This window comes from Podarcis raffonei, chromosome 9, assembly GCF_027172205.1.
Source record: "Podarcis raffonei isolate rPodRaf1 chromosome 9, rPodRaf1.pri, whole genome shotgun sequence".
Classification (NCBI taxonomy): Eukaryota; Metazoa; Chordata; class Lepidosauria; order Squamata; family Lacertidae; genus Podarcis; species Podarcis raffonei.
The window spans coordinates 53,181,850-53,207,010 of NC_070610.1; the positions used below are offsets into that span (position 1 = coordinate 53,181,850).

Here is a 25,161-nt window from a genome sequence, read left to right on the forward strand (position 1 = left end):
TTTCATCAGTAGGGACTCGTTGACTGCAAGCCACACCTTTCTTTGAAATAATGAGCAGGGCAAAGAGAAGAGCTCAGGAATATTTTGGCCCAGGCTATCTTATGGTTGAAATCAGTAACTAAGCTTGAGTTTTGCCCACACTTACATGGAAGCAGGGACACGGGTGGCGCTGTGGGTAAAAGCCTCAGTGCCTAGGGCTTGCCGATCGAAAGGTCGGCGGTTCGAATCCCCGCGACGGGGTGCGCTCCCGTCATTCGGTCCCAGCGCCTGCCAACCTAGCAGTTCGAAAGCACCCCCGGGTGCAAGTAGATAAATAGGGACCGCTTACTAGCGGGAAGGTAAATGGCATTTCCGTGTGCGGCTCTGGCTCGCCAGAGCAGCGATGTCATGCTGGCCACGTGACCCGGAAGTGTCTCCGGACAGCGCTGGCCCCCGGCCTCTTGAGTGAGATGGGCGCACAACCCTAGAGTCTGGCAAGACTGGCCCGTACGGGCAGGGGTACCTTTACCTTTACCTTACATGGAAGCAAGCCTCATGCAAATCAATGAGACAAACTTCTTCATAGGCATGGCACAGGGTTGCATTGCAGACACTTTCAGGCTCACTTAGCTCTGGCACCCAACCTGAGCTAAAATACTGCTTACACAGTCTATTTTCATGAGCAATGCAACATGCAAAATACAAAACAATGCAGATTCACAGCTCTGCTTAAGCTCTCAGAAACTGAGATTCTTCTTTTCAGTCATATCACTTGCATTAATTGTCCACAACAACAGCAATAAATAAACAAATTCAAGATTGCTAACATCTTGTCAAAAGAAACTATGGCCAATGCAAGTTATCAAAACAAATAAACAGCAAGATTAGTCAGTCTCAAAGACCCTTTATTAACTATTAAATTGAATCGGATGCTAGTAATAGTCCAATCCACCCAAAAGTTGAAGTGTTTGATTTAAGTCATTTTAGTTCAGTGGAATGAAACCCATCTTGTAAATAAGTATTTCCCCTGGTTTCTAGATTGGGCTGTCTAAGACAGTCATCCTGCTTGATTGCATACATGTGGTACAAGGGAGATAAAGCTAAAAGAGAGAGAGAGAGCGCTCCAAAATAAAATTAGTTCAATTTAAAAATCTCACTTTGCACCCAAAGTTTGAGTAATATCACTGTAGCATAGAAGGCCCTTTTTTCCCACACTTTACCTGAACATCATTGGCCTTCATCCTTGTTCCTTCCTTTCCAACAAAGATGTCATCGATGTCAACAAGAATGTATCTATCCAAGGACAACGTAAGCCTCTTGCCAGTCAAGAATGAAATAGCATCTATAAATATGAGCTTGTGCAGCCAAAAGTTCAAATTGTTGCCAAAAAGCACACGTTGAATCCCATCATGAAGACCCATGTCATGAACAACAGTTGCATGGAAAGAACTTTTAATTACAGGAGGTGGGAGGTTTTCAGGTGTTTTTACTTTTGCAAATATAACAGGTTGGTAGGCTGAATGATTTATGTGGAAAACTGTCCAGTCATTTCCTGGCAAAGGACCTTTATCAAACTTAGATGATTTAGTCATATGGAGCAGAGAAGAATAAGGGTTGATGCAACAGTCCTTAACACCCACATTACCATGAATGTGAAAAGGAAAACCTTTTAACTGAGAAGTCTGTAGAGAGTTCTCACTGCTCTTATGGAATCCGATCATTCCAACACCATATTCTCCACAGTATTTGTCTAGAAGGCCTCGATTCCAGGAATCCATATTCACATACTTAAAGATATTCTCAAATATTATGAGAATGTATTTGCCTTTGTTTTTATCTATAAGCACAGGAAGATCACCTTTCCCAGAAGCAATCTCAATATGATATTGGAACCTGCTGGATTCTAAAATCATTATTATGTCTTGGCCAAGTGCAGAGTACTGGCTTTCCACAAAAACTAGTACCACAGGATCAGTCCTTAAGGGGTCAATGGGCTTAACCATCTTCCACGGTGCTAACTTGTATGGCAACAGTACTGGAAGGTCTCCACATTCCACCTCTGAAGAGATCTCAGAAAGTTCATTTTCCTGTTTGTAGCCATTGTACAAATAATACGCTGAAATAACAATGCTCACCATACAAAAAGTGGCCAGCAGTATAACTGTTCGTTGGAAATGTCTGTGAAGTTTCACAATATAAGTCATTTTGTAAGTCATGCCTTAGATGGTTTCCAATAGCAGCAGCATTGAGATTAAAGAGATTTTCAAATTTTATTCCAGTCCAGTTTAGTAGTTTATGTCACCATTGCAGCGTGTATATCTATCTTCAGCACAATTCACAGGAAATATATACTAAAAGGGAGGAAAAGAGAGAGTTAAATAAATTTTCACTCATACATTAAAATGATCCAATTAACAGCAAACTGAAAGTGAACTAAACCATCAAAAGGTAAAACACAGACGCAGTGGAATTTATGCATCTAAGTAAGATCGAAAATTGGAATTTGGATGCCTATAGTATATAAAAAACCAGAAGGGAATAATCAGCACACAAAGGGAGGGGTTTGCTATTATTTCTGGAGACCATTGCATACAACTACAATTAAGAATTTATTTATCTCTTACTATAGTTCCTTCCTTAAAGGCTTCTATAGAAAGGTATCACCTATAAATCAAGGACAGGAACTGTGGATCTCTAGATGTCATTGGGCAACAACTCCCATGAGGCCCCAAAGGCATGAAAACATTTGCTTGGTAGAAACAGCCACCACAATCCTGTGATATTCCATGTAAACCTATGGTTCTTCCTCCCACTAGTGTTAACCACGTTTCAGACTTATGTCAGAACCATTCTTAACCATAGGTAGCCATTATAACAGCACTGATTGTAATAATAATTATTGATAACTAAAGATTGATATTATTCAGACTTGTGATCTGAAACCCATGCGAACCTTGATCAATACTCAATCATGGGAAATAGTGATACCTATGCAAGAATATTAAGCATAACTGAATCCTGTGATGGAAGTAGGGCTTTACATTAGAGAAGAGATGTGTTGGAGATAAACAGCATAAAATTAAGCAGCCCAGACTTGATTCTTCATGCTTAATGGATCAAGAGTGTTATGTGCAACAACTCTAAAAAGGCAATGCTTTTAAAACACCACCACCTACAACAAAGCTTTTACACAAGCCAGAAAAGTTGCTTGACTTAAACCACAATGAAACTTTTTACATCAATTTAAAAGTAGGAACCACTGTGCTCTATTACATTTTGTGACAATGTTAAAAATTCTTCAAAAGAACTCTTTTTGAAACAAGGAAGCTGCTATAGGATGTTTGTAACAAGGATAAGATATATCCATAGGAGTGTGCCTCTACGTTCTACAATTTTCTGAGAATAGCACTTTAAATTTGTTGTCTTGTTGTAAATTTAGGTTTTTAAATGTGACAGAAAAATTCTCTACTGTGTTAGGAATAAATGATTTATTTCAGCATTTAGCTTTTTAAAAAAACCAAAACCAAAAATATAAGTTTAGAAATTAGACCACATCCTCATCCCCCCCCCCCAGATTTGCACAGAATCAAATCCACAGACATTTACTGTGGATAGGTCATGTTATCATAAAAAATGTTCACTAAAAATGCAAGATTTTTCAGTCCTCAGTGAAACAACTATCTCTTTCTTGTTGATCCCTTTGTCCCTGGCAAACACTGGTATTTACCAGCCTGGCATATTATCCACCTTTGAGCAATAGAAATATATTACTCAATTGCAAAATAAATAAAATCTGGAACACTACAAATATTTTCCAAGTCAAAGCACAGATATTTAAAGCCACATTATATAACTACAGCAAGCATAAATACCGTTTTTAGGCAGACAATTAAAAAGCCAGTAAGCATACAATGTAGATCAACTTTAAGATGCTAGTGTTGATGTCAAAATCTTTGTAATTTAAAAAGAAAATGACACAATTGTACAGTCAGGTAGGGCAGGGCCTTCTCTGCTATGGCACTCAACTGTGGAATTCCCTTCCCCTGGAATTACACATTCCCCCCTCACCATCAACATTCCAGTTTCAACTCAAGATACTTTAGTTCACCTGAATATTTAGGGCAAGGAGAGCCAATGTGAAGCCCTCCAGATGCTGTCTCGAATCACTGGCCATGTTGCTTGGAGCTTATCAAAATTCGAGTCCAACATCTGGCAAGCACCATGTTAGCTATCACTGATTTAGGGGATGGAGATGATCTAGTGTCTAACAGTTGATGCATTTTTATGCTGTATTATGAAAATTGGCTACTGTGATTGCTGTTGTGGTTGTTATTGTTATTATTATTATTATTATTCTATATTTTTAATCTATTGTTGAGAATTGGCTGTTTTATCTGATTATGTTGTACACTACCCTGAGCTCCTTTGGAATTGCAACACAGAAATGTAATTAATAGAATGAACAAATAATTTATATTTTAATGCATGCCACGGTAGTAAGGATATGTGGCAACTTTTAGGTCATGATCCTACCAAAACACTTTTAAGTCCAATTGATTTCAAAAGGAGAAATGCTTAAACAAAATGCTCAGTTCTTCCACTGACTGCAAAGCGACTGACTGAAAAAGAGCTTTTAGAAAACTGCATTTTTAAATGGAAAAAATATACAACATACTAAAGAATATGAAAAACTGCATTTAGCATAAATGTCATGCTCTTAATGTTTTGATAAATTAATGTTTTGAAAGTATAGATTTGTTCCTTAATTTTATTTTATTTTTTGCTTAAAATACTTACAATCACAATGACTTACCAAATAAAAGTATGAAGACATGAAGGTTTCACAGATTTACAAAACACCAATAGCTATGCATCTGGGGTAATATTATTTCTGTAGCTTTTTTCCACCACACAAGTAGCATACAACTATTTATTCTCATCCAGCAGGTGGATAGCATTCTAGGCATGTTGTTCAAAAGGCAGGGACTTCATCATATCCAGCTCCCAGATATGCACATAGAACATTTCTCTCAAGGCTGGTAGCTCTGAACATCTGCTTGCTTGGAAAGACACTTGCAGTAGTAAGCAAGGATAAACAAATCTGCCAATTTCAGTTTTAGCTTCTCATTTTTTGAATCTTAAATTACATTTCTGTATCAATTTGAATTTTTATGAGTACTTTACCAAAAAACCCAGCATCAGCATTTTTGTATGCATTTCTCCTAATGCACATATTTTGTGTGCAGTTTTTGCCTAATGCACACATTTTAAAAGCAACCCTTCCTAATATAATGCACTTTTCACTAACACGCATTTCATGGACACTTTCACCTAACATACACATTTTTGTACAGCACATTTTGGTTGGAAAAATTCTGCCACAAAGTTTGTAGGCGTGAAGATTTTGAAGGATAGATGTATTTCATGTCTTGTACTGTTTCGGGAAATGCAAATGTCTCCCCCATGTCTAAAAGTTACATCAGATCTATGATTGAGGCCAACATCTACCGGTAATTTATGCAAAAAAAGCATACACCTAGCCAGTGAGGTAGATTTAGTTAAGCAACACCAACCTGCCCAGAGCAGAATGCAAATTTTGATACCCAAACACAACCTTCTGTGAACCACAGCACACTTCACTTCACAACAATTTAGTCTACTGGGCTGGTTTTCAGCAAGCAGAAATCAGCTTATAATAAATCTTTGATATGTTCAGCTTGTTGCTGTCTTGGCTAACCTGATTTTGAACTTGGTAAGGTCCTAACCAGGTAAATGGCCTTAAATTAATTGGTCCCCCACTCCCAAACCCTTGCATTAATGTAGCTGCCTGTAATACCAGGCTATTCCTGAAATTGTAGTAACTTAAGATGACACATTTCTGAGTTTGTGATGCTGCACTGAGGTAACAGCATGCTGTACACTTCAATTATATATATATATATATATATATATATATATATATATATATATATATATATGCTGGTTGAGCAAGAATGGGCCTTTGTCCCACTTGAGTTAATGGAACTATCATACATCAGTCCAATACATGTTTATTCAGGAAGAAGTGCCATAGAACTCATTGGGAGTTGCTTGGGAGTAAGCACACAGAGGATGGCAAACTATGTCAGCCTATATTGTACTTCAGCTATGGATGGACTTGTATGAAAGGCATAATTATATTGTGTTATTTATTCTGCTTTATCTCCCTTACAATCTGTTAATAAGGTAACATTTGTTTTACAAGCACAGTATGCTGAAATGTATTTTTTCAATTTATTTTGTTCAATAAATATACTTTCAAATTACTACTCTGTCTTTAATATAGCATTCTGTTTACTGTTCTGCCTTCAGTATAGAGTTTCCAATTATTCCAAACCAGCTAGCATCCAGATGTCAACACTATCATGATATCTACACGATCCATCCCACTCTTTTACAAATACAGATGCTGAAACACAGTGAGATTAAGAGATTGTATATTGTACATCCATTCTCCTTTCTTCTATGTATTTTAGTTAATATTTATTTGATAAAATATTATGGCCATTGTACAAAGTTTGGGCTAAAAACACGGATGAAAAAAAAAGGCTACACCTGTTTTCTTTTGCAATCAGCTAAAGAGATTTTATATTTACGATAAATATCCCACAAACCTGAATACCAAGCCATTTCTCATTCTTGTGTTTTAATCCTCGGTTCAAAACACTCAGCAACAACTTCCAAATGAATGCTTACCTTTTCCAAATTAAGAAAACTGCTGACATTTGAATCTTTAAGAACCACCTCGTGCATGGCTCTCTGTTCAGAGCTGTTTTGCAATAATACGTGTGACAATATTAAGTACTTTGCAATTAAAAATCCCTATTTGAGGCTCACAACAAGGAAGCAGCTTTCGGCGTCCCAAAACACTAGAGGGCAACAATGTCTCACAAAAAAAATCTAAGAATAAGACTTGCTTGGGTACCACAGGAGAAAGACAGATGTTAGGCGAGCTAATTGTTGGGGTTTTTAAAAAAATAAATAAAATCACAAGCTCTAAAAGAGAACACAGCGAGGTTTCTCTTTTTTTGGTCTCTGAAAGCCTCATCAAGCTATGCCTCAGCCAGAAAAGGGTTAATGCGAACAAAAACCCTAACCTTTAAAACAGAGAAATAACGAGCCATTCTGGCATAACTCTCCAAAAAGTAGCTGAGGGCACAAGCAGCCCAGCCCGTGGTCTCTCCGAGGGAAAGAGGAAACATATTTCTTCCACATTTCAAGGGGCGCAAAGCAGCAGGCGCCGTCCCAGAACTTTTGCGCTTTGAGGTAAAAAGGGAGGGGAGAATCCGGGGTCAGAAGTTGAGAGTTTCCCGCCCGGTTTCCTCAGAGAGGGACCAGCGCAGCCACACCTGGTTTTCTTTCTTTCTTCCCATCAGCCCAGCCCCCTCCCCTCCCCGTGGTCTCCATTACCTGAAGATGCGCTCCAGGACCATGGTGCCTCCTCCACTTGGCGGTGACCTTCTGCGGCTCCTCGCGAGACATAGACCTCCGCGCACGCAGGCACAACTTGCCGGCTCGCTCCTTCGCGCCGCGTCTCTCTGCCCACCCCGCTCTGAGGCTTCTCCCTCCCCAGGCGAGGGACAGCCAGGGTCGCCTCCTCAGCTGCCTCCAACCCCAGTTGGCTCCCCTCAGTCCCCGGGGAAGAGGAGAGGCAGGCAGACTACGACTTCAGCAGGAGAGGGAGATTGGCCAGCTTTGCCCCTCTCGCAGCGGCGGCTTGCTTTGCCTTCCCCTCAGCGGGAATGGCCTGGGCTGAGGCACCCTCGGGAAAGAGAAGCGCCTGCCAGGCGAGACCACCCCCCTCCCCAGTCAGTGGCCCCTTCGCCTTTCCCTTCCAAGCAGCGGGGACGGGATGCTGCGGTCGCGGCTTCCACTTGAGAACAGGGGAGGAACGCCGCTTTCCAGGCGGCTTCCCCATTGGTCCCAGGCTTCTCTTGCTTTGGCCAATGAGCGCGTTCTTGGGAGGAGGCTGAGGAAGCGGGTCGGAGTTCTCAGGCAGCCGCCCCGGGAAACTCCCAGCAGCGAGCCGCGGATGGGAGACGGTTAATTGGCAAAGATTCCCGGAGCTTCCCACATAGCGGGGTGTGTGTTGTGTGAAAGAGAGGCCCTTTGGTGCGGTGCCAGGCTCCCTAAAGGTCCAATCCCACGGCGCGATCCCATCGCGCGCGATTTAACCCGGGAGCTCGGCGGGGCATGCTTCCAGGTAGGCTGCGCGCTTCTGGGCACAGGATCGCTCGCAGCGCAATCCTATGCAAACTAAGCCCCGCCGAAGCTAAGCCGGACTTGTTCCCTAGGTAAGTATGTATACGCTATTGGGATTGCAGCCTTTGTGAGCGAAAGATCGAGCTTCCCCGTGTATCGTGGGTTATTACTGCTGGTGCTGCAGCCCTCCGTGAATTTTGAAGGAATCTCCCCATCTGGCTTGAAATATTAGACAGGCAGGAGAGAGAAGTTAACAAACCTCCAAAGAAACAATATGCACGGAGTGCGCTAGCCGGCTGAGAAGACTACTAAATAAGTTTTTAACACCACCACTGTGATATTGTGTGTGTGTGTGTGTTTTAAGGAATCCCTCTCCCCTAATTAATTTGAGAGACCAGAGATTTATTTAACTAGCCCAGGCTTTGATTTATGGCGAGCCTCGGAAGTGTCTTCTATTCCAAGTTGCTTTTTACCTCCTCTGTAGGAAGAGCAATTTCCTCTCTGCGTGTTCGACTAGACAGCTCTGCTGCACCAGGTTGCATTAAAAGTAGGTAACAGATTCTTGCTGTCACGACTGGTGTCAAAATGCTGGCATCTACTGAATCCTGTCCAAACCTAGAAGTCTACAACATGAGGGTGTTCAAACTGCCGCCTTCACACACGAATAGGAATACACCTGCTGGTCATGCTCCCACACGACAATGTGCTCACTGATAGCTTCCCCTTAAACCCACACTGGCTGCACAGTCAGTATTGATGAGAACCCACCCAACTGACATATTTGTGCTGAGAAATAACCCTGTATGTTAATATGTAGTATTTCTGTGAGGAAGAGCCTAGTATATAGATTGGAACCTTTCTTATTAAACTTACCTGTGGGAAACACTCAAACTGTACCCAAGCAGAAGAACATTCCCTTCTTGTGACTTCCCACAACTGGAATTCAGAAGCTTTATTGCCTCCACCCATAGTGGCAGAACATGGCTAGAAGTCATTGATAGCTTTCTCAATGACTGTGCAATCCTTTTAAAGCCATCTCAGTTGGTTACCATCACTGTCTCTTGTGGGAGCGAGTACCTGAACACATTGTATACAAATACTGTATACATTGTGTTCATAGTTTGTTTGTTTTTTAATAGACTAACAGAAGCAAAAGAGAAAGTCAGATATTGACCCACAAAACTTCCAGTCTGGATTTCATCAAGCATGTGGGAGACAGCAAGGGAAGGGGGTTTATGCGAGAGGCAAGCTGGAGCACCACAGGCCAATATGCAAATCTGCAAAAATTAAAATTGAAACACATATGCTATTTATTTATTTATATATACAGATATAAATTGAGATTGCCTTTTAGGGCAGTGAGGAGGGACACAAACTTTCGCTGTGGCTGTTCCCTTCAGAGCTTAATTTGCCTCTGGGCTCTTCTCCTGTATTGGTAGGGTCATACATTTTCATAATTTGCCTCTGGGCAGATTAAGAGGGTGGGTGGAGTTTCATGGGTACTGCACTTTGCAGAACACCCAGCTGCCCTACAAGCAAAGTAAAATAAAAGTAAGCTGGGGGTGGGGGATAGGGAAAAGCCAGGAGATCTGTGATTCCCATGGCTTGAGCTGTAGGGCACTTCCTAACAACACCCCCTGGGGATATGTGCAATATATTTTAGCAGGAACATAACTGGTGTATTCTGATTATTCACAACATTAGCCTTTCAGATGTCTCTGGGATCTTAGAAGCAGTACATGATGGCATTCTAGTGTTCTCCTGCTATTTTTTTTTCCTATTATGTGGACTCAGGGGTATATTGCCTCTTTATTTTTTTAACAAAATTTATAGAACACTTATTCAAAATAGAAAAATCTCTACTAGCAGTTCACATGAAATAGTGTACAATATTTATTTTAAAAAATGATAAAAGAAGAAGACTTAAACAAGTAAAAACATTTTTAATATAAAAAAAGCGAAGCAAATTAACAGAATGTGAAGATAAGCATGCATAATGACTTTTTATGTCTGGGTAGGCTTACTAAAACAACAACAACAAAAGCTTTTAGCAGGCATCTAAAGCAGTACAGTCATACCTCATGTTACGTTTGCTTCAGGTTGTGCATTTTCAGGTTGCGTCCCTTGGTGACCCGGAAGTACCGGAAAGGGTTACTTCCAGGTTTCACCGCTTGCACATGCACAGACGTGCAAAATGACATCACACGCATGCTCAGAAATGGCAAATCGTGACCTGCAGACACAGGTTGTGTTCTTTTCAGGTTATGAATGGGCCTCCGGAATGGATCCCGTTCGCAACCAGAGGTACCACTGTACTGTACAGCAAAGCCACCTGCCTGAAAGGGAGTTTCACAACATGAGTGTTGCTATACCAAAAAGACTGATTCCTTGCATATGATTTTTTCCACAGTGATTCCAATTCAATGTCCTGGATAAGGATTAAACAGCAGATTACATGTGATTCATGACATTTATGTCCTACCTTTCCTGAAAGGAGCGCAAAGTGGTACACATGGTTATCCCACCCTTTTGACTCTCAAAACAACCCCATGACCTGGGTTAGGCTAAGAACATGAGAATATGAGAAAAATCCTGCTGGAACCTAGCCCCCCTGAGGCCCCTAACAGCTGTCCAAGGATTCTGGTTGCTGATGCCAGCTTTGCAGAAGCACAACATATACCACAATACAGCATGAAAATGTATCACCCTTACAAGTCCTAAAAAGATTAACATGACACCTAAAATACTATGGTGGTTCTCAGCAGTACGCATTCATCACTCCCACACCTAACTAATGTGCTCTCTGAGGCCATAAAAGACTACATGCCTTCCTCTCTTTCATTTGCAGTGATAACATTTGATTTGGAATTAGTGGTGCTCTTGTCACTGAGAGGAGAATGCAATCTGAAGTGTACATTCTCTAAGGGTAGTTTAAGAAGCGACCAGGCCAAGATATACAATCCTCTTACATTAAACATTGGTTCCCCCTCCCCACTTTATTATGCTACACATCATTTCATATCTGTATTATCTGAAGATTTGTTTTGTTATGTTTTCTACAAGCGTTGCCTGAGACCATCCATCTTCCTACACCGTTTCCCTTATCTTTGAGCCCTTAGATGGAAAATGCATTGGTCGTTTCTCTTCGCTTGCTTTTGTTTTATTTTCAACTCTTCATTTTCAAAAATGTTTGTGGTGTTTCTCCAAAGCTGCCTTGAAAGCTCCCCGAGTCTTTGGGTGATGAATCCCTGGCATCATAGATGAGTGCCCTGCCTTTAGGGCCCAATCCATATTAAGCACCTTATGCATGTCCAACTGAAACAAAAGAGACAAATGCAGTTTGGTGTTAGCACTCGCTGTAAATCTGTTTTAGTCTTGTTACTACCAGAGACTCAAACAATTTTTATCTTAAAAAATAAATAAGTTACCACACTAACTTTTCCAGTATGTACTGCTTCTTCTTTAGTAGTGCATATTTTCAAGACAATTCTGCACAGGTACACACACTTCACACCGGTATTTATGGGTACACACACTAAAATGCTTCATTCTTTCATATAGCCCTACTCAGGAACTGGGATCATTTTCTATCCCTACAGTAAGCGAGCCAGTCATTAAGCCTAGGCCCCTGTAACATACTGTGTACATACCGTTGTTCAAAAACACATTTTGCCCCCCCTCCTTCAGAATCCTGTGAACTATTGCCAAAGGCGCTCACACAACTACAACTCCTAGTACAGTGGTACCTCGGGTTACAGACACTTCAGGTTACAGATGCTTCAGGTTACGGACTCCGCTAACCCAGAACTAGTACCTCGGGTTAAGAACTTTGCTTCAGAATGAGAACAGAAATCGTGTAGCAGTGGCGCAGAGGCAGCAGGAGGCCCCATTAGCTAAAGTGGTGCTTCAGGTTAAGAACAGTTTCAGGTTAAGAACGGACCTCCGGAATGAATTAAGTTCTTAACCCAAGGTACCATTGTACCTGGATAGCTCAGTTGGTTAGGGTGTGGTGCTGATAATACCAAGTGTTTCAGGTTCAATCCCTATATGGGACACTGCATACTTTATTCCTGCATTTCGGGGGGGGGGGGCGGGGAGTTGGACTAGATGATGCTTAGATTCCTTCCATAGAATCCAATTCTATGATTCCACAGTTAATCAGCCAAAGGCCTGCTTATAGAGAAACAATTTGCCTTTCATCTACAGTAAATATATGTAATGAAGGTACCATGTTTTCACCTGGTGCTTAAAGGCATATAATGAAGGTGCCAAACCTCCCTGGGGAGAACATTCTAGAAATGGGGAGCCACTGCAGAATAGGCCTGTACTTTGAACTCTGTTCAGAGACAGGTGTGGGAGCCAATGTAGTTGGTTTGGAACTGTATGCTTCATCACTAACGAATGAGACCGAAATTCCTATCATACAGGATGCTTCTTAAGAAAAAGTTATGGAAAGAGTGGGACGTTCTCTCTCCCCACCCTCAATTCCCCGTCTATCAGGTCTCTAGGTTTCAAGGGGTTTCATAAGTTAATACATATTCAATATGTGGTGGTGGAAATTCAGAATGTGTTAATTTTAGTGAGATGTTTTGAATATATGTCAATGTGATTGAAAGGTCCTTGGTAACACTGAAATTGGTTGGGAAAATGTGTTGTGTGACAGGGAGAGGGATTAAAGAGAAATGGAGATGTGGTGCTCCCAGTCAACAGACTAAAGCAGCTTTGTTCTGCTTAAGGAGACAGCATTTAATTAGAAGTTCTCTCTCTTTTTAGTATAATGGGATGTAAAAATATTTGCAAGGCACAGAAATGAAAAATGAAAACCACATACATATTTATTCACAAATATGTATACGTATATATCCATATACACATTTACCTTAAAACTTACAAAATATCTTCTCAACAGCCTATTGAATATTAATTTGAAAACATCTCCAAACACTTCTTCCTTGTTGCTACACTGTAGATTACCCCCTCATAGAGCTATAGTTCAAATCACCCTCAACAAACTACACTTCCCAGGATTCTTTGACAGAAGCTATGTGCTTTTAATATATGGTGTCAAGGTGGCCTTGTTTTCTTTGGATATCAGAGAGCTCTGGGAGTTATTGTGTCCTTGTAATATCTGCTTCTTTGCAAAGATGCAAGCATAGCACACTGGAAGTGAGTGTTCCCCTAAATGTGTTGCACTGAGGTGCAGTGAATGTACTTATTTATTGTTTTCATTATTTATTTACCCCTTAAAAGAACCTAAACTCCAGCCTTCCCCTCAGATTAATCTCTTAGACTAGGAGGAATCCTGTGTAGGCCTGTGTTAGGAGGCTTGCCAGCAAGCAGTAAAAACAACAACACAACAACAACACCTCTGGAGCCTGGATTCAACAGTCAAGTTTCAGCAAACAACAAGGGTAGCATGACTGCTAGCATTATATTAGAGTCACAAACAACTGTTATGGACTCACACATGATCCCTTCTGCACTGTTTGTAGTCCAGCTAATCTCACAGCTCCCCTCTCTATGAATTGTTCCCAAATTCAGATTGTAACCACTGTTCTTCTTTTAATCCCACTAGCTGGGAGTTTCCAAAAGTCTTGGCAAGGATTTCTAGGCATTAAGCAACATTACAGTCCTCACCACCCATCAGCATACAAATCCCTCTCGTGAGACTAACATAGTGGGTGCTCATACAAATATCTCCCATGCATTGATGGAGGGACAGGGACCGTGCCTGGTAGAAACCCCACCAAGTCCAGTTTGTGAAGGGGGTTCATGCACTGATTTACTTAAAAGCATTTCTAAACTGCTTAATATTTTAACACGCCTAAAGCACAACATAAAAGCCATAAAACATCACAAAACTCTGTAAAACCGTATTGTAACAACAGGAATTCAGTAATAACAGGATCTAATCTCATGTGTCAGGGAAAGCCTTTGCATACGCACAGAGATGTGTAGAGATTCTCCATGTGAGGGTGGATCATGGTCCAATCAGTGTTGTACATAAAGCTCAACATTTCATGACAGAAAAGGTAAGCAGGCTGTGTTTGTTAAACACAATTTCATAAATTAAAGAGCTCGTGCATGCACACATTGACAGACAGATTCACACACCCACCCACCCACACCACAGGGATGTTGCTTAACAATAATTAGTGCTCTGATTGATAGAGGGTCAAACCTCGGGACCTGGAGGGAGATGAAGTAGGAAGGAACAGGGTCCAGTCCATGTACCAGGATGCTCCAGGTGGCTGTAAAGTTCTTGCCCTGATATGCTGCCTTCTTCCCAGGGTCATAAACTGTTGTACTTCAGCTATTGGGATCAGTTGTTCAAGGCTTCTTTGTCATCTTGACCACAGGCTGCGAGAACTTGGTCAGAGTGACACCAGTTCTGTATTGTTGGTGGTTGGTAAGTGATATACATGGAATGGAGGTCATATGACTATGCTACTTAGCTGGTGCTGTTGTGTTGCTGGGGAAAAATTATTTATCATTGACTTTGTAACATGCACTTCGTTTCAGCCAAGCTTCCTTTGCGCTAAAGGTAATTTCATGATGTCTCCTGCTTATTTGCTGGTAGCAGGAATGTTCTAAGCTAAGCATTTGTTCCTCTCTCAAAAGGCTTCATGCTACAGTGACAGCATTAAAGGCACGTATAATCATACAGTGGTGCCAGAGGTGAGTTTAGGGCAGTGTGACTGGTTCCGTCACATTGGGTGCCAAGCCTAGGGGTTGCCACAGGGTGTCATAGCTATGATGTAGAGACTAGAGCAGAACAGAACAAATTTTGGCCCTGCACAGGGCGTCACTGAAATTTGAAATACCAAAGTCTGCACCTAGTGGTATCTGGTGCCCTCTAGGACTGGTTGGGCAATCAACAGGGAGGAAGGGAAGTCAACAGTAGGTGAAGCCGAACCAAGAGCCAATGACAGTCAGAGAAAACTACCTCTAGTTTTGTTCCCATCGTCTCTGTTGAGTTCTACAAAGTCAACACTAAGGCTAAGGAGGAGGCAGCTGCCAGTGCCACTCACTGCTAGGGATGGTGGAAAAATTTGATTCAGTTCAAATCGGAAGGTGAATCTATCTCATTCACACTTTCCAAAATGCTATGAACTGAAACGCACCCGTCCTTAGAAATTCGCGCCTCTCTGAATTTTGCAATGCAGTTCTCCAGCCAATTAATGTGCACAAAAATGCACATACTAAGGTGGTGTGTGCATAAACATGCATTTGTTAGTGAAAATAGTGTACAAAAAAGTGTTACATTTTTGTACATCGTAAATATAAATATTGGGGGAAAGATGCTTTGCAAGAATGCGAATATTAGGTGAAACTTGCACTAAAATGCTCATGAAATTTCATTAGGGCTTTTTAAAAAAAGAATTCACATATTAATGTGAAAATGTGGAGAAAATGAGAAATTGAGAGAAACAAAAATTGGCAGATTCACCCTTCTCTACCCAATGGACAGGTTATGAATAAGAAGGCATGCAGTTGGGGCTCGCTGAGGTTATGGGGTGTGTTTTATACACGGGATGACCTTTATTGTATGGAAATTTGTGGAGAACAATTATTTTTGTGCTCACACAAAGGCCTCCCATAAGACAGGCAAGATATTTTCCTGGGAAGTTTTGTAAAGCTGTTTGCTATAGACTAGCATCCTTGATATTCTATTTTTAGCATTCACATCTTATAAAGACTGCAATAGGCCTTTGTTAGAATCACTTTCAACCTTTACATTCCAATCTGTAAAAACATAAATCCAGATCCTGCTACACTCTATTAAAGAATCTGGCCATCTAACTAGCAAACTCACCACTTTGAGATGTTATCTGTGAGACTGCATTTTGATGAATCCAAATGCATTAGGTTTCTATTTTTTCCTTGAAACAGCTCAACAGTTTATAGCTGTCATAAGTCAGATGCTTGCAATCTCTTTAAATGGCACAGGTACCGTATTTTTCGCTCTATAACATGCACCCGACCATAACACGCACGTAGTTTTTAGAGGAGGAAAATCCGTAGGCATGCCACCCGTAGGCATTCCCTCCATAACACGCACAGACATTTCCCTTTACTTTTTAGGAGGAAAAAAGTGAGTGTTATGGTGCAAAAAATACGGTATGTTAATATCTTCCCAGCGACTAGTTCTTAAAAAGAAGAAAAGGATCTGTAATCAGTATTTGGAAACAAATGGCTTTTCCAGCCCTAAGCAATCAACAAGGAAAATAAAACATATTGAAAATGAAAATGATGTGCAAGGCTAACATTTCATATTTAATCTTATCATCAATGTATTGGTCAATATGGGCTGTGGATTTTTGGTACCACTTTCCATTGAAAAATGGTTTTAATCAGTGTTTCCTTTTGAAGCAACTGAGTAGCTTTTATGAGCTGGACGAGAAGCAAAGTAGTCACCATCTCCTCTCTGGTAGCCTGCACACTTGCTTGTCCATGCTAAACCATGGCTTGACTTTGCATTAGATGCAAACAAAGTCATTGTGAACTATTCTTGTTTCCCCAAGGCTGCTTCTTCAAAATTACCCCTGTAAGCAGCTTTCCTGACCTGGTGCTCTCAAGATGTTGTGGAACTGCAACTCCCATCATTCCTGACCATTGACCATGCTGTCTTGGGCTGATGGGAGTTATAGTCCAACAGCATCTGGAGAGCATCAGGTTGGGGAAGACTTCCCTTAGTTTGGCATCATCACAGTTTGTTGTCTTGTAGGGCATCTTGCTGGCCCTGTGTTTTTAGCCTGAGGCAATTTTTGAAAGGTTGGTGTGGGAGTAGGCAATTTGCAAGGGAAGTATGCTGTGAAAAGCATGTTTTTGTCACGAAAAACAAAAATCAATGAGCTATGGGTTGGTGTTTTGTTTTTTAAAAAACTTTAAAAAGCATGCTTAAGGGAAGAAAATAAAGAACTCTTAGGTGCACTAAAAGTCTGCTAAATCAAAACCATTTGTTGAGTTCTAGCAGGATTTCAAAAGGACCTGAAATTAATGAAAAACGTATTTAAAAGCTCTCTTTGTTTTCACGGCAGAAAATAAATAAGTTTGTTTTTTAGTGATGCTTTGTTGCACCAGATTTCTTTCAGCCCACAAGAAACATTTACAGCCACAATATGAAGCTGTAAAAGGAAAGAGGTTTATAATGGTGGTGATAGAGTTGCTGACACAATCTTAACGGCAGCCTTGCCAACAGGGAACCTATAATAACCCCAAATCCTTTGCAGACAGTTTTTATTACACGAAGAGCATGATCTGAAGACAGAAGACTTGGTCCAAGATACTGGGAGCGGGGTGGGCCATTAGAGCCGCTTCACAAACACTTGTGCAAGCAGTAGTGAGTGAGTTCATAAACTGCTAAAATAATTTTGTATTAGAGCAGTTCAGATGCACATGGGTAGCCAAAAAGCACCCTCCATATTATCATTATTCTTTATTACATCTGAAGAGCCGAAGGCAGTTCACAACAGAAAAATACAAAAGGAGAATACAAAATACATAATAAAACAATAACAAACCAATAACCCCCTTCCCACAAACTTATTTTAAAAGGCATAGAATGTTAATCAGCCAAATGCCTGACCTGAGAGGAGAAATGTCTTTGCCTGGTTCTTAAATGTATGTAATGAAGGCGCCAGGCAAGCCTCCCTAGGGAGAATATTCCATAAATTGTTGTTAGACTACAAATCCCATCATCCTTGACTGGCTGAGCCTGGTGGGAGTTGTCATTGGCATTCAGAAGCCAACCATGGACACAGAGCATATTCATCATGAATTGGCCTCATCCTGTTTTAAAGATAAAGTACTCACTCCAAAGTACTCAAAATGGAGTGGGAATGATTGTGTTGCATTCTTACTCCCCAGTGCCCCAAATAGATAATACGGGCTGACAAAATGGAATTAAAGCATCAATATTTTATAATATTTCACAAGTCCTGGCGGTTCTGAAAACTCGGTGCTGTATTGAGCATGCAGTGTGCTTCAGCACTGAAAATAGGGCACAGTGTTGCAACAGGCAGGGACTCTTTCATTATGGCACAAAAGTCTAATCACCTCTCTCTCCCTGGTGACATTTAGTAGAGAGAACTTTGCATAGCGACAAGCATAGTCGATTTACACCCTCCTGACTTTGCAAGCCTGTTTTGAACCGAGATGCCAAAGTCAATTTTTGTATAACATGTAGATGAAGGCAGCAAGTATTTCAGTGTTTATCATGTTTTTCCTCCCAAGCTTTTTAATTATTAGTGCATTTAGCACTTAGTATTTCCCCCCTTGCTGTTTTTGAGGCTAGCTTTCTATTCATTTTTTGCTGCTTGTGTTAGTTTTATGCTGATGTTGTGTGTGTGGCATAGCTATTATATTAGGTTTAATTTTTATTCACCATTTTACTGATTTTTCATGTCTTGCAACCTGCCCAGAGGACTTTGTTGATGGGCAAATCCCTGCCCACAAATAATAAAATAAAATAAAATAAAATAAAATAAAATAAAATAAAATATATAGTGTTGATTTTCCTGTCTCCTTTTTCTCACTATTTTTTTTTAAATAAATAAAGAACAATGCTTTATTAGACCAATTTCTCCCCCTACACCAAGCCCTCAAGCTCAACAGAGCTCTATTTATTGCTTTGGTATAGAAAAGAACAGGAGGCCAAAAAATCAAGGACACCCGAGGGCTGACTTCTTATTTTTTCAATGTCACCCTGGCTTTTCCTTCCTCACCCAGAATGGGCCCTCTTTTCCAGCTTATATTCAGTACAATTGTTTGAACTGTGTGGTCCTTCAGTAGCACCTATTTAGGTGGAAGGGAGGCAGGGATTCAGTAGGTGGCACTATAGCCAATGACTGGCAGAGCCCACTAAATCTATTGTCCCATGCTCCTCCCTGCTGAGTTCAACAAGGACAACACTGCTCTATACATTTAAAGGAGCATCCTGCCACTTTAAATAGTCATGGCTTTTCGCAAGGAATCCTGGGAACTGTCATATGTTAAGGTTGCTGAGAATTGCTAAGGTAAAGGTAAAGGTACCCCTGCCCGTACGGGCCAGTCGTGTCCGACTCTAGGGTTGTGCGCCCATCTCACTTAAGAGGCCGGGGGCCAGCGCTGTCCGGAGACACTTCCGGGTCACGTGGCCAGCGTGACGAAGCTGCTCTGGCGAGCCACCACCAGCGCAGCACACGGAAACGCCGTTTACCTTCCCGCTATAAAGTGGTACCTATTTATCTACTTGCACTTAGGGGTGCTTTCGAACTGCTAGGTGGGCAGGAGCTGGGACCGAAAGATGGGAGCTCACCCCGCTGCAGGGATTCGAACCTCCAACCATGCGATCGGCAAGTCCTAGGCACTGAGGTTTTACCCACAGAGAATTGCTAGGAGAGCCCTATTCCTCCCACAGAGCTATTATTCCCAGAGGGATTTAACAGCCAATCCCTCTTCCTAGAAAACTCCAAGAACTGTAAACACTATCAGGGGAGTGCGCCATTATGGCAACGTTGATAGCTGACAAGTGCAATAACAAATTGCCAGGGCTAAGCCAAGGTCAGGAGCCTGAAGTTACCAGCAGCTAGGAACCAGAAGCTACCAGACAAGCCAGTAGTCATGACTGAAGGGAGGGAATGTGAAGGAACAAACCAGAAACTGGGAATGAAGGTTAATTTAGGATGCAGGAACATGCCAGAGCTCAAGATCCTGATGTTCATGTAAGGCTCAGCTGGAACTTGAAGCTCTTTATACTCCTTTCTGCCCTATGGATAGCCTAGGTAGGTGGAGTTGGTCAGGAAGGTTTTCCGCTGAGAAGCTGTCACCAGCAATTCAGCGGTTCACCACTTGGGTAAACTGCACAAAGATCCAGTTAAAAGCTGTAGAAAATGTCAAGAGCCTATTATTATTATTATTATTATTATTATTATTATTATTATTATTCACATTCTAAATCATTATCTCAAGGCAATTTACATATAAATAACCACATCAAGCATCCACCACATCTGTTTCTCCTTATTGACACTTTAGATTTTTGAAATCTCCAATGTTACAAGCCTCTGGGTTTTTTTTTGAATGAAACTGCTAGAAGTTCTGACTATTTAAAAAGAGAAAGCCATTATTTCTGCCCAGCACTTTTCATTCTGAGCTGTGCCTTGAGCTACCAGCCACACCATTTCCCAGGTGTGTCTGGATTTGTTGCTATTTGTGTTGAGCCACGATGCTAGCCAACCTTGGCATTTTCTGAGTTTTACAATTTGATTTGCTTTCGGAGAAGTATGTGGTGGTGAGCCTTGAATAAGTATGAAACGATTCACAATCTGATACACAAACAAATTCTCTGAGGCGCGGTAGATACCCTTATAGGAATGTTCTGCTCTGCTTGGTTCAGCTTTCTTGGCATGTAACTTTTAGACTACATTGGAATGGGAAGAATTTAGAAGTTAGAAAAAAGTTAATATTCAAAGCTAACAGTACCTTCTACCCCCTCTCCACCAGAAAACTCAATTAACTTCCCTTTTCGTGACCAAAAAAACATGCCATAAGCTTCTATCAAAATTAGAAAAAGTCAGGAAACTTTGATACAAGGAGGCGAAGTGATGCCTCTGAAACTTTTCTTAGTTCTAAACTACCAAACAAATCATGGTGACTCTTTAGTAGGGAAAGAAGATGGCAGGTTTGATTTTAAAAGGGACAGAATATTGCCTACCTACCTATGTTCACTTTTGCTGGTTTCTTGGCTCTACAAATTCTACTTTAAGATGAAAAAGTCTGCACTGGTGCCCCCAATGCCATCACCACTGAGAGAAGGAAGCCTGCTTTGTGCTGATAGTGGAGGAGGAGGCACAAAGGGGAGACTTCTCTTGGTAGCAAGGTGGACAATGATGAACATGGGAAACACTCTCACCTTTGTCCCCCCTCCAGGGGGGTAGGTAGGGGGGCAGTGGGGGCAGACAGCCCCGGGTACCCTCACTGAGGGGGGGTGACATTCAACATGCCACCCGCCCATGACTCCCAAGCCTACCCCGAGCTGTCGGAGTAAGGGGGGAGCTGCGCTACTTTGCTGGTTGCATTCCCCCCTTCCCCCTTCTTTTTGACATCTTGGGGGAGGCTGGGAGTCGTGGGCGGGCGGTGCGCGGAATGTCCACCATGGGCAGCTCACTTCGCCCCTGTGAGTGGCTCGCTCCACCCCCAGCTGTAGGGTGTGCACACCGCTCCAGACACCCGAGCAGCTATCCCGCGCCTGGGAGGGCATCCTCTGAGCCAGGCCCCCTCGGGAGCACGGGCATATGCTCTGCCGCTGCCCCCCTCATCACCACCACTACTGCTACAAAGACAAGGAAGCTTGAAGTTTTGTGCCCTGCCCTGCCACAGCTTCTGGGGGGTAGGGAAGCAAGGCAGTGGGCCTTTCAATTGCCTGTTTTACCACCCCCCTAACCTGCTGCGTGGGACACATGCTCCCTTTCAGCTGTTCCCCTCCACCAATCTGGGCCAGTTGTTGCTGTTCTATGAAAACAGGCTAACTAATGTTCCGTAGTAAGTCTGAATTGCATCTCATAATAGATCACTCCCAATCTACTTGTTTCATATGTGACCTTTTGTGGCGATCACACAGGCTCCCAGGACGTTTAACGGTCTATTGATCCCTGTGCCACCACTGTGCCCGCTTCCCCACTGCCACCAACCCGTTACTCTCGGGTACACACTGAGTCCAGACAGTTGTTAAAATTAAACAAGTTTATTTTATAAGTATTAACAAGTTTATGGTTTCTCAGATAATATTCTTGTCAGTTTCTTAACTTTAGTTTCTTTACCGGCCTATACCTTCCCAATACCTCTGACTGATTATATCAACTGTTTGACTGACTCCTCCTAACAGATTCTCTCACTCTCTCACATCAGAGTAGCCCAACCCACAGACTTATCCTCTCCCTCTTCTCTAACTCCAGACTGACTTCTTAACAACTCTAACTCTAACTCCTCCCCTTGGGTTCCTATTGGTTAGTCATTTTACAATTAGTTAACCCTTTCTGTATGAACCCAGTATGATGTCACACACCTAGGAGGCCAAACGCCACACCTATGTTTTTTTTGGGGGGGGAAGTATTGTGTGATATATACATGTGTTGACCACACCGACTTTTGTCTTATGTCTGAGTCACTAGAGCATTGGTGGTGGGGTGGGGTGGAGTGGGGATGGGGGACACCTATAAAAGAGTCAAGCCCCACCTGGTCCTATATTTCTGCAGCATCATTTTATAAGTATTAGTACATAAGTATTTTATACAGTGACATGCACTGCTGCATGCAACTCTCAATGTGCTCACTACTTTATGAAACCTGGAGTGCATATGTGTATCATAAGCATATGTTTAAGCACATGTATAAGCGTAGAGTGATATGTATAATAATACATATCATGATGTGTGTGATACGCACAAATTGTCGTATTTCTAGCAGAACTGGCTCTCTTCTCATCAAGGTCAAGGAGCAAGATAGGAATTAGAAAAAAATCCAGGCGGTTTAGCTTGACATTGAGATTTTCAGAAAATTCCACCCCTATCAAAATAATGATTCCAGGAAGAAAAGAAGTAATAATAGAAAATAATAGAATAATGGAAAATCACTCTGAGCATGTTTATAGTGCTGTTTCCCCACATTTGAGAAACTATTTAGGACTGGTGGCAGTTGCTAGCAGAACTGCAGGGCACCTATCTGAATATCTATCATTCATTGATATTTTATTCATTAAATGTTGGAAACCACCTTGAGAGTGTATAAAGTGTATAAATTTTTTTAAATGAAATTTTTAAAAATTGAAACTATTTTGAAAATCAAGCACCTAACTTTCTTGCCTGGAGGTTGCTTTTCAAGTACACACATTTTACACCGCCAAACTAGGAACTTATTGAAAAAAACCCTTCTCATGGTGTTGAGATAGAACTAAATTTCTATTAGTATTCCTGTCTTGTGTCCTGAGCATGTAACTATTAGTTTCATTGGAGATTTCTTTTCTATGAAGGGTATACATCTTATCTGAATTATTATACATGTATTCAAATAACTAATTATATAGACAAAAATATACAAATCAGCTATGAGAAATGAGTTTGTCATAGGAATCTTAACGCTGACATGGAGTGACATTTATTTATTGCTTTTATTCTCATTGGACTGGTTCACTTGCTGTGTTAAAATGAAAGCTGCGTAATATTTATAGGAGCAGTTAATTTGGAATTGGAAATTAGCTTTTTCCACTGAACTATCCACAGCAGGATCATATTGAATTAAAGCACCATACTTCTCTGTCTAGGAGGGAGCAAAGGACAATGAGACATTACTCCCCACTGTATTGCAGAACTGCTGCTGGTCAGATCAAATCAAGGAGGAAAAACAATTTATAAAGCCATTTCTATTATTCAGGATATTTATAAAGTCCTAAGGCAAATGAACGGGCTATTTAAAACAGCAGGCTGCAATTTCCACAATATGTGCACAAGAATTTGTAGTTGCCTCATATATAAGAGCCCTATCATTCATTCTGGGTACAAATTGTGAAGCCCGGTAATCACTTAGATCACAAACATCTGAGCTGAATATCTGAGTCATGATCTAACCCTTTCACTTCCTACTGCTTCCGTGTCGAGGTCCCCAAGACACCTCCACCCCAATAACACACACTTCACACAGAATTTTTGTTTAAGGTTTTTGGCATAATTTTGGCCACAACTTTATTAACATACATGGATGTGAGTGGTTGCTTAGGCATTGGTTAGGACTATCTGTCCCCCCCGCCTGGGGACAGAACTGACTTCCGGATTCCAGCGAAAGTCAGTGAGGGGAAACAGTGTTGGGGAGAACTGGAGCTGCGCCACAGGCCCTCAGCTTCTCCCCGCATGCTCCCAGGGGCTTACACGGCCTGAACCCGATTCCAGGGGTTTGGATGAAAGGATGGCAAGCCCCTGAATTCCTTTAATGGAATTAACTTGCAGCAGCAGCATTGGAGGGGCAGGCCCAGCCAATCCTTACCCCTCCTCCAACCAATTTTAACCAATGCCTAACCGCAACCTTACAAGTTGTGACGATTTGCTACGCAGTAGGCAAAAACCAAATGGCACCAGCCAATCAGCCAAATGGGCAAAATTCCTACCAGGCCCCTGCCCCAATGGCAGACGACCCCATGACAGGCATAGCATGACAGTCAACGCACAAGACCCAAATTAAGGGAGGCTGGGCGGGTGATCTGGTGCACGCAATGAAAGAGAAAGCAGATTGCTGCGAGCACTGTTTAAAAAACCTCTGTTCCCACTCCCAAATTGGCAGCATCAAAATTACCCCAGCAACTCAGGCTACCAATCCCTGCCAGAGCCATACCATCCCAAACTGCCCGGCAACAGAGGGGTGTCTTGGCTGGCCCCCACTTTTAATGAGAACACGCTTTGTAGGGGGGTTCTGGTCACATACACATCCGCCAACAGGGGACTTTAATAAGGCAGAAGAACAGGAGGATGAAGGAGAGGAGCTGGGTCTGCCTATTAAGTCATGGCAACCTAGGAGGCACAAGAGTGGGGAGGCACATTGACCAACCTAAATCTGAACATGCCCTTGATTCTCAGGCAACTTTCTGGGAATTTAGCTGGAATTAATTAAATGGGATGCAGTCTTTTGAGAGCTACTGTAGTTTGCGCTATTAGTCTTCAGGGATCAGATGCAAGATTAGTGGTTGTGCTGTCTGCTTTAGGAACCTAATTGCTCCAACTATACTCTGCTTGCACATTAATAACCAAACAAATATTTCAAGGACCTCATTTATCTTAAGTGTCATAAGGACACCAATTCTAAAAGAGGCCTCCTTGGAAATTTTCTAATGCTTGAGGAAGTAAGTTGATCCCCTTTTTGTAACAATGGAATCACACTTCTAAATAGACTCTTTTAAAATTAAGATTATCATAC

At 41.7% G+C, this 25,161-nt stretch overlaps 1 protein-coding gene across 1 annotated transcript in view; it reads right to left on the bottom strand.

The window, feature by feature from the left end:
* Positions 1–7,907, bottom strand: part of LOC128421177 (bifunctional heparan sulfate N-deacetylase/N-sulfotransferase 3-like) — a 64,664-nt gene extending 56,757 nt beyond the window's left edge. The window contains 2 exon segments of the mRNA XM_053403558.1: positions 1,200–2,330; positions 7,429–7,907. Coding sequence (XP_053259533.1) covers positions 1,200–2,195 — 996 coding nt within the window. The 5' untranslated portion in view covers positions 2,196–2,330; positions 7,429–7,907.
* Positions 7,908–25,161: the final 17,254 nt, after the last annotated feature.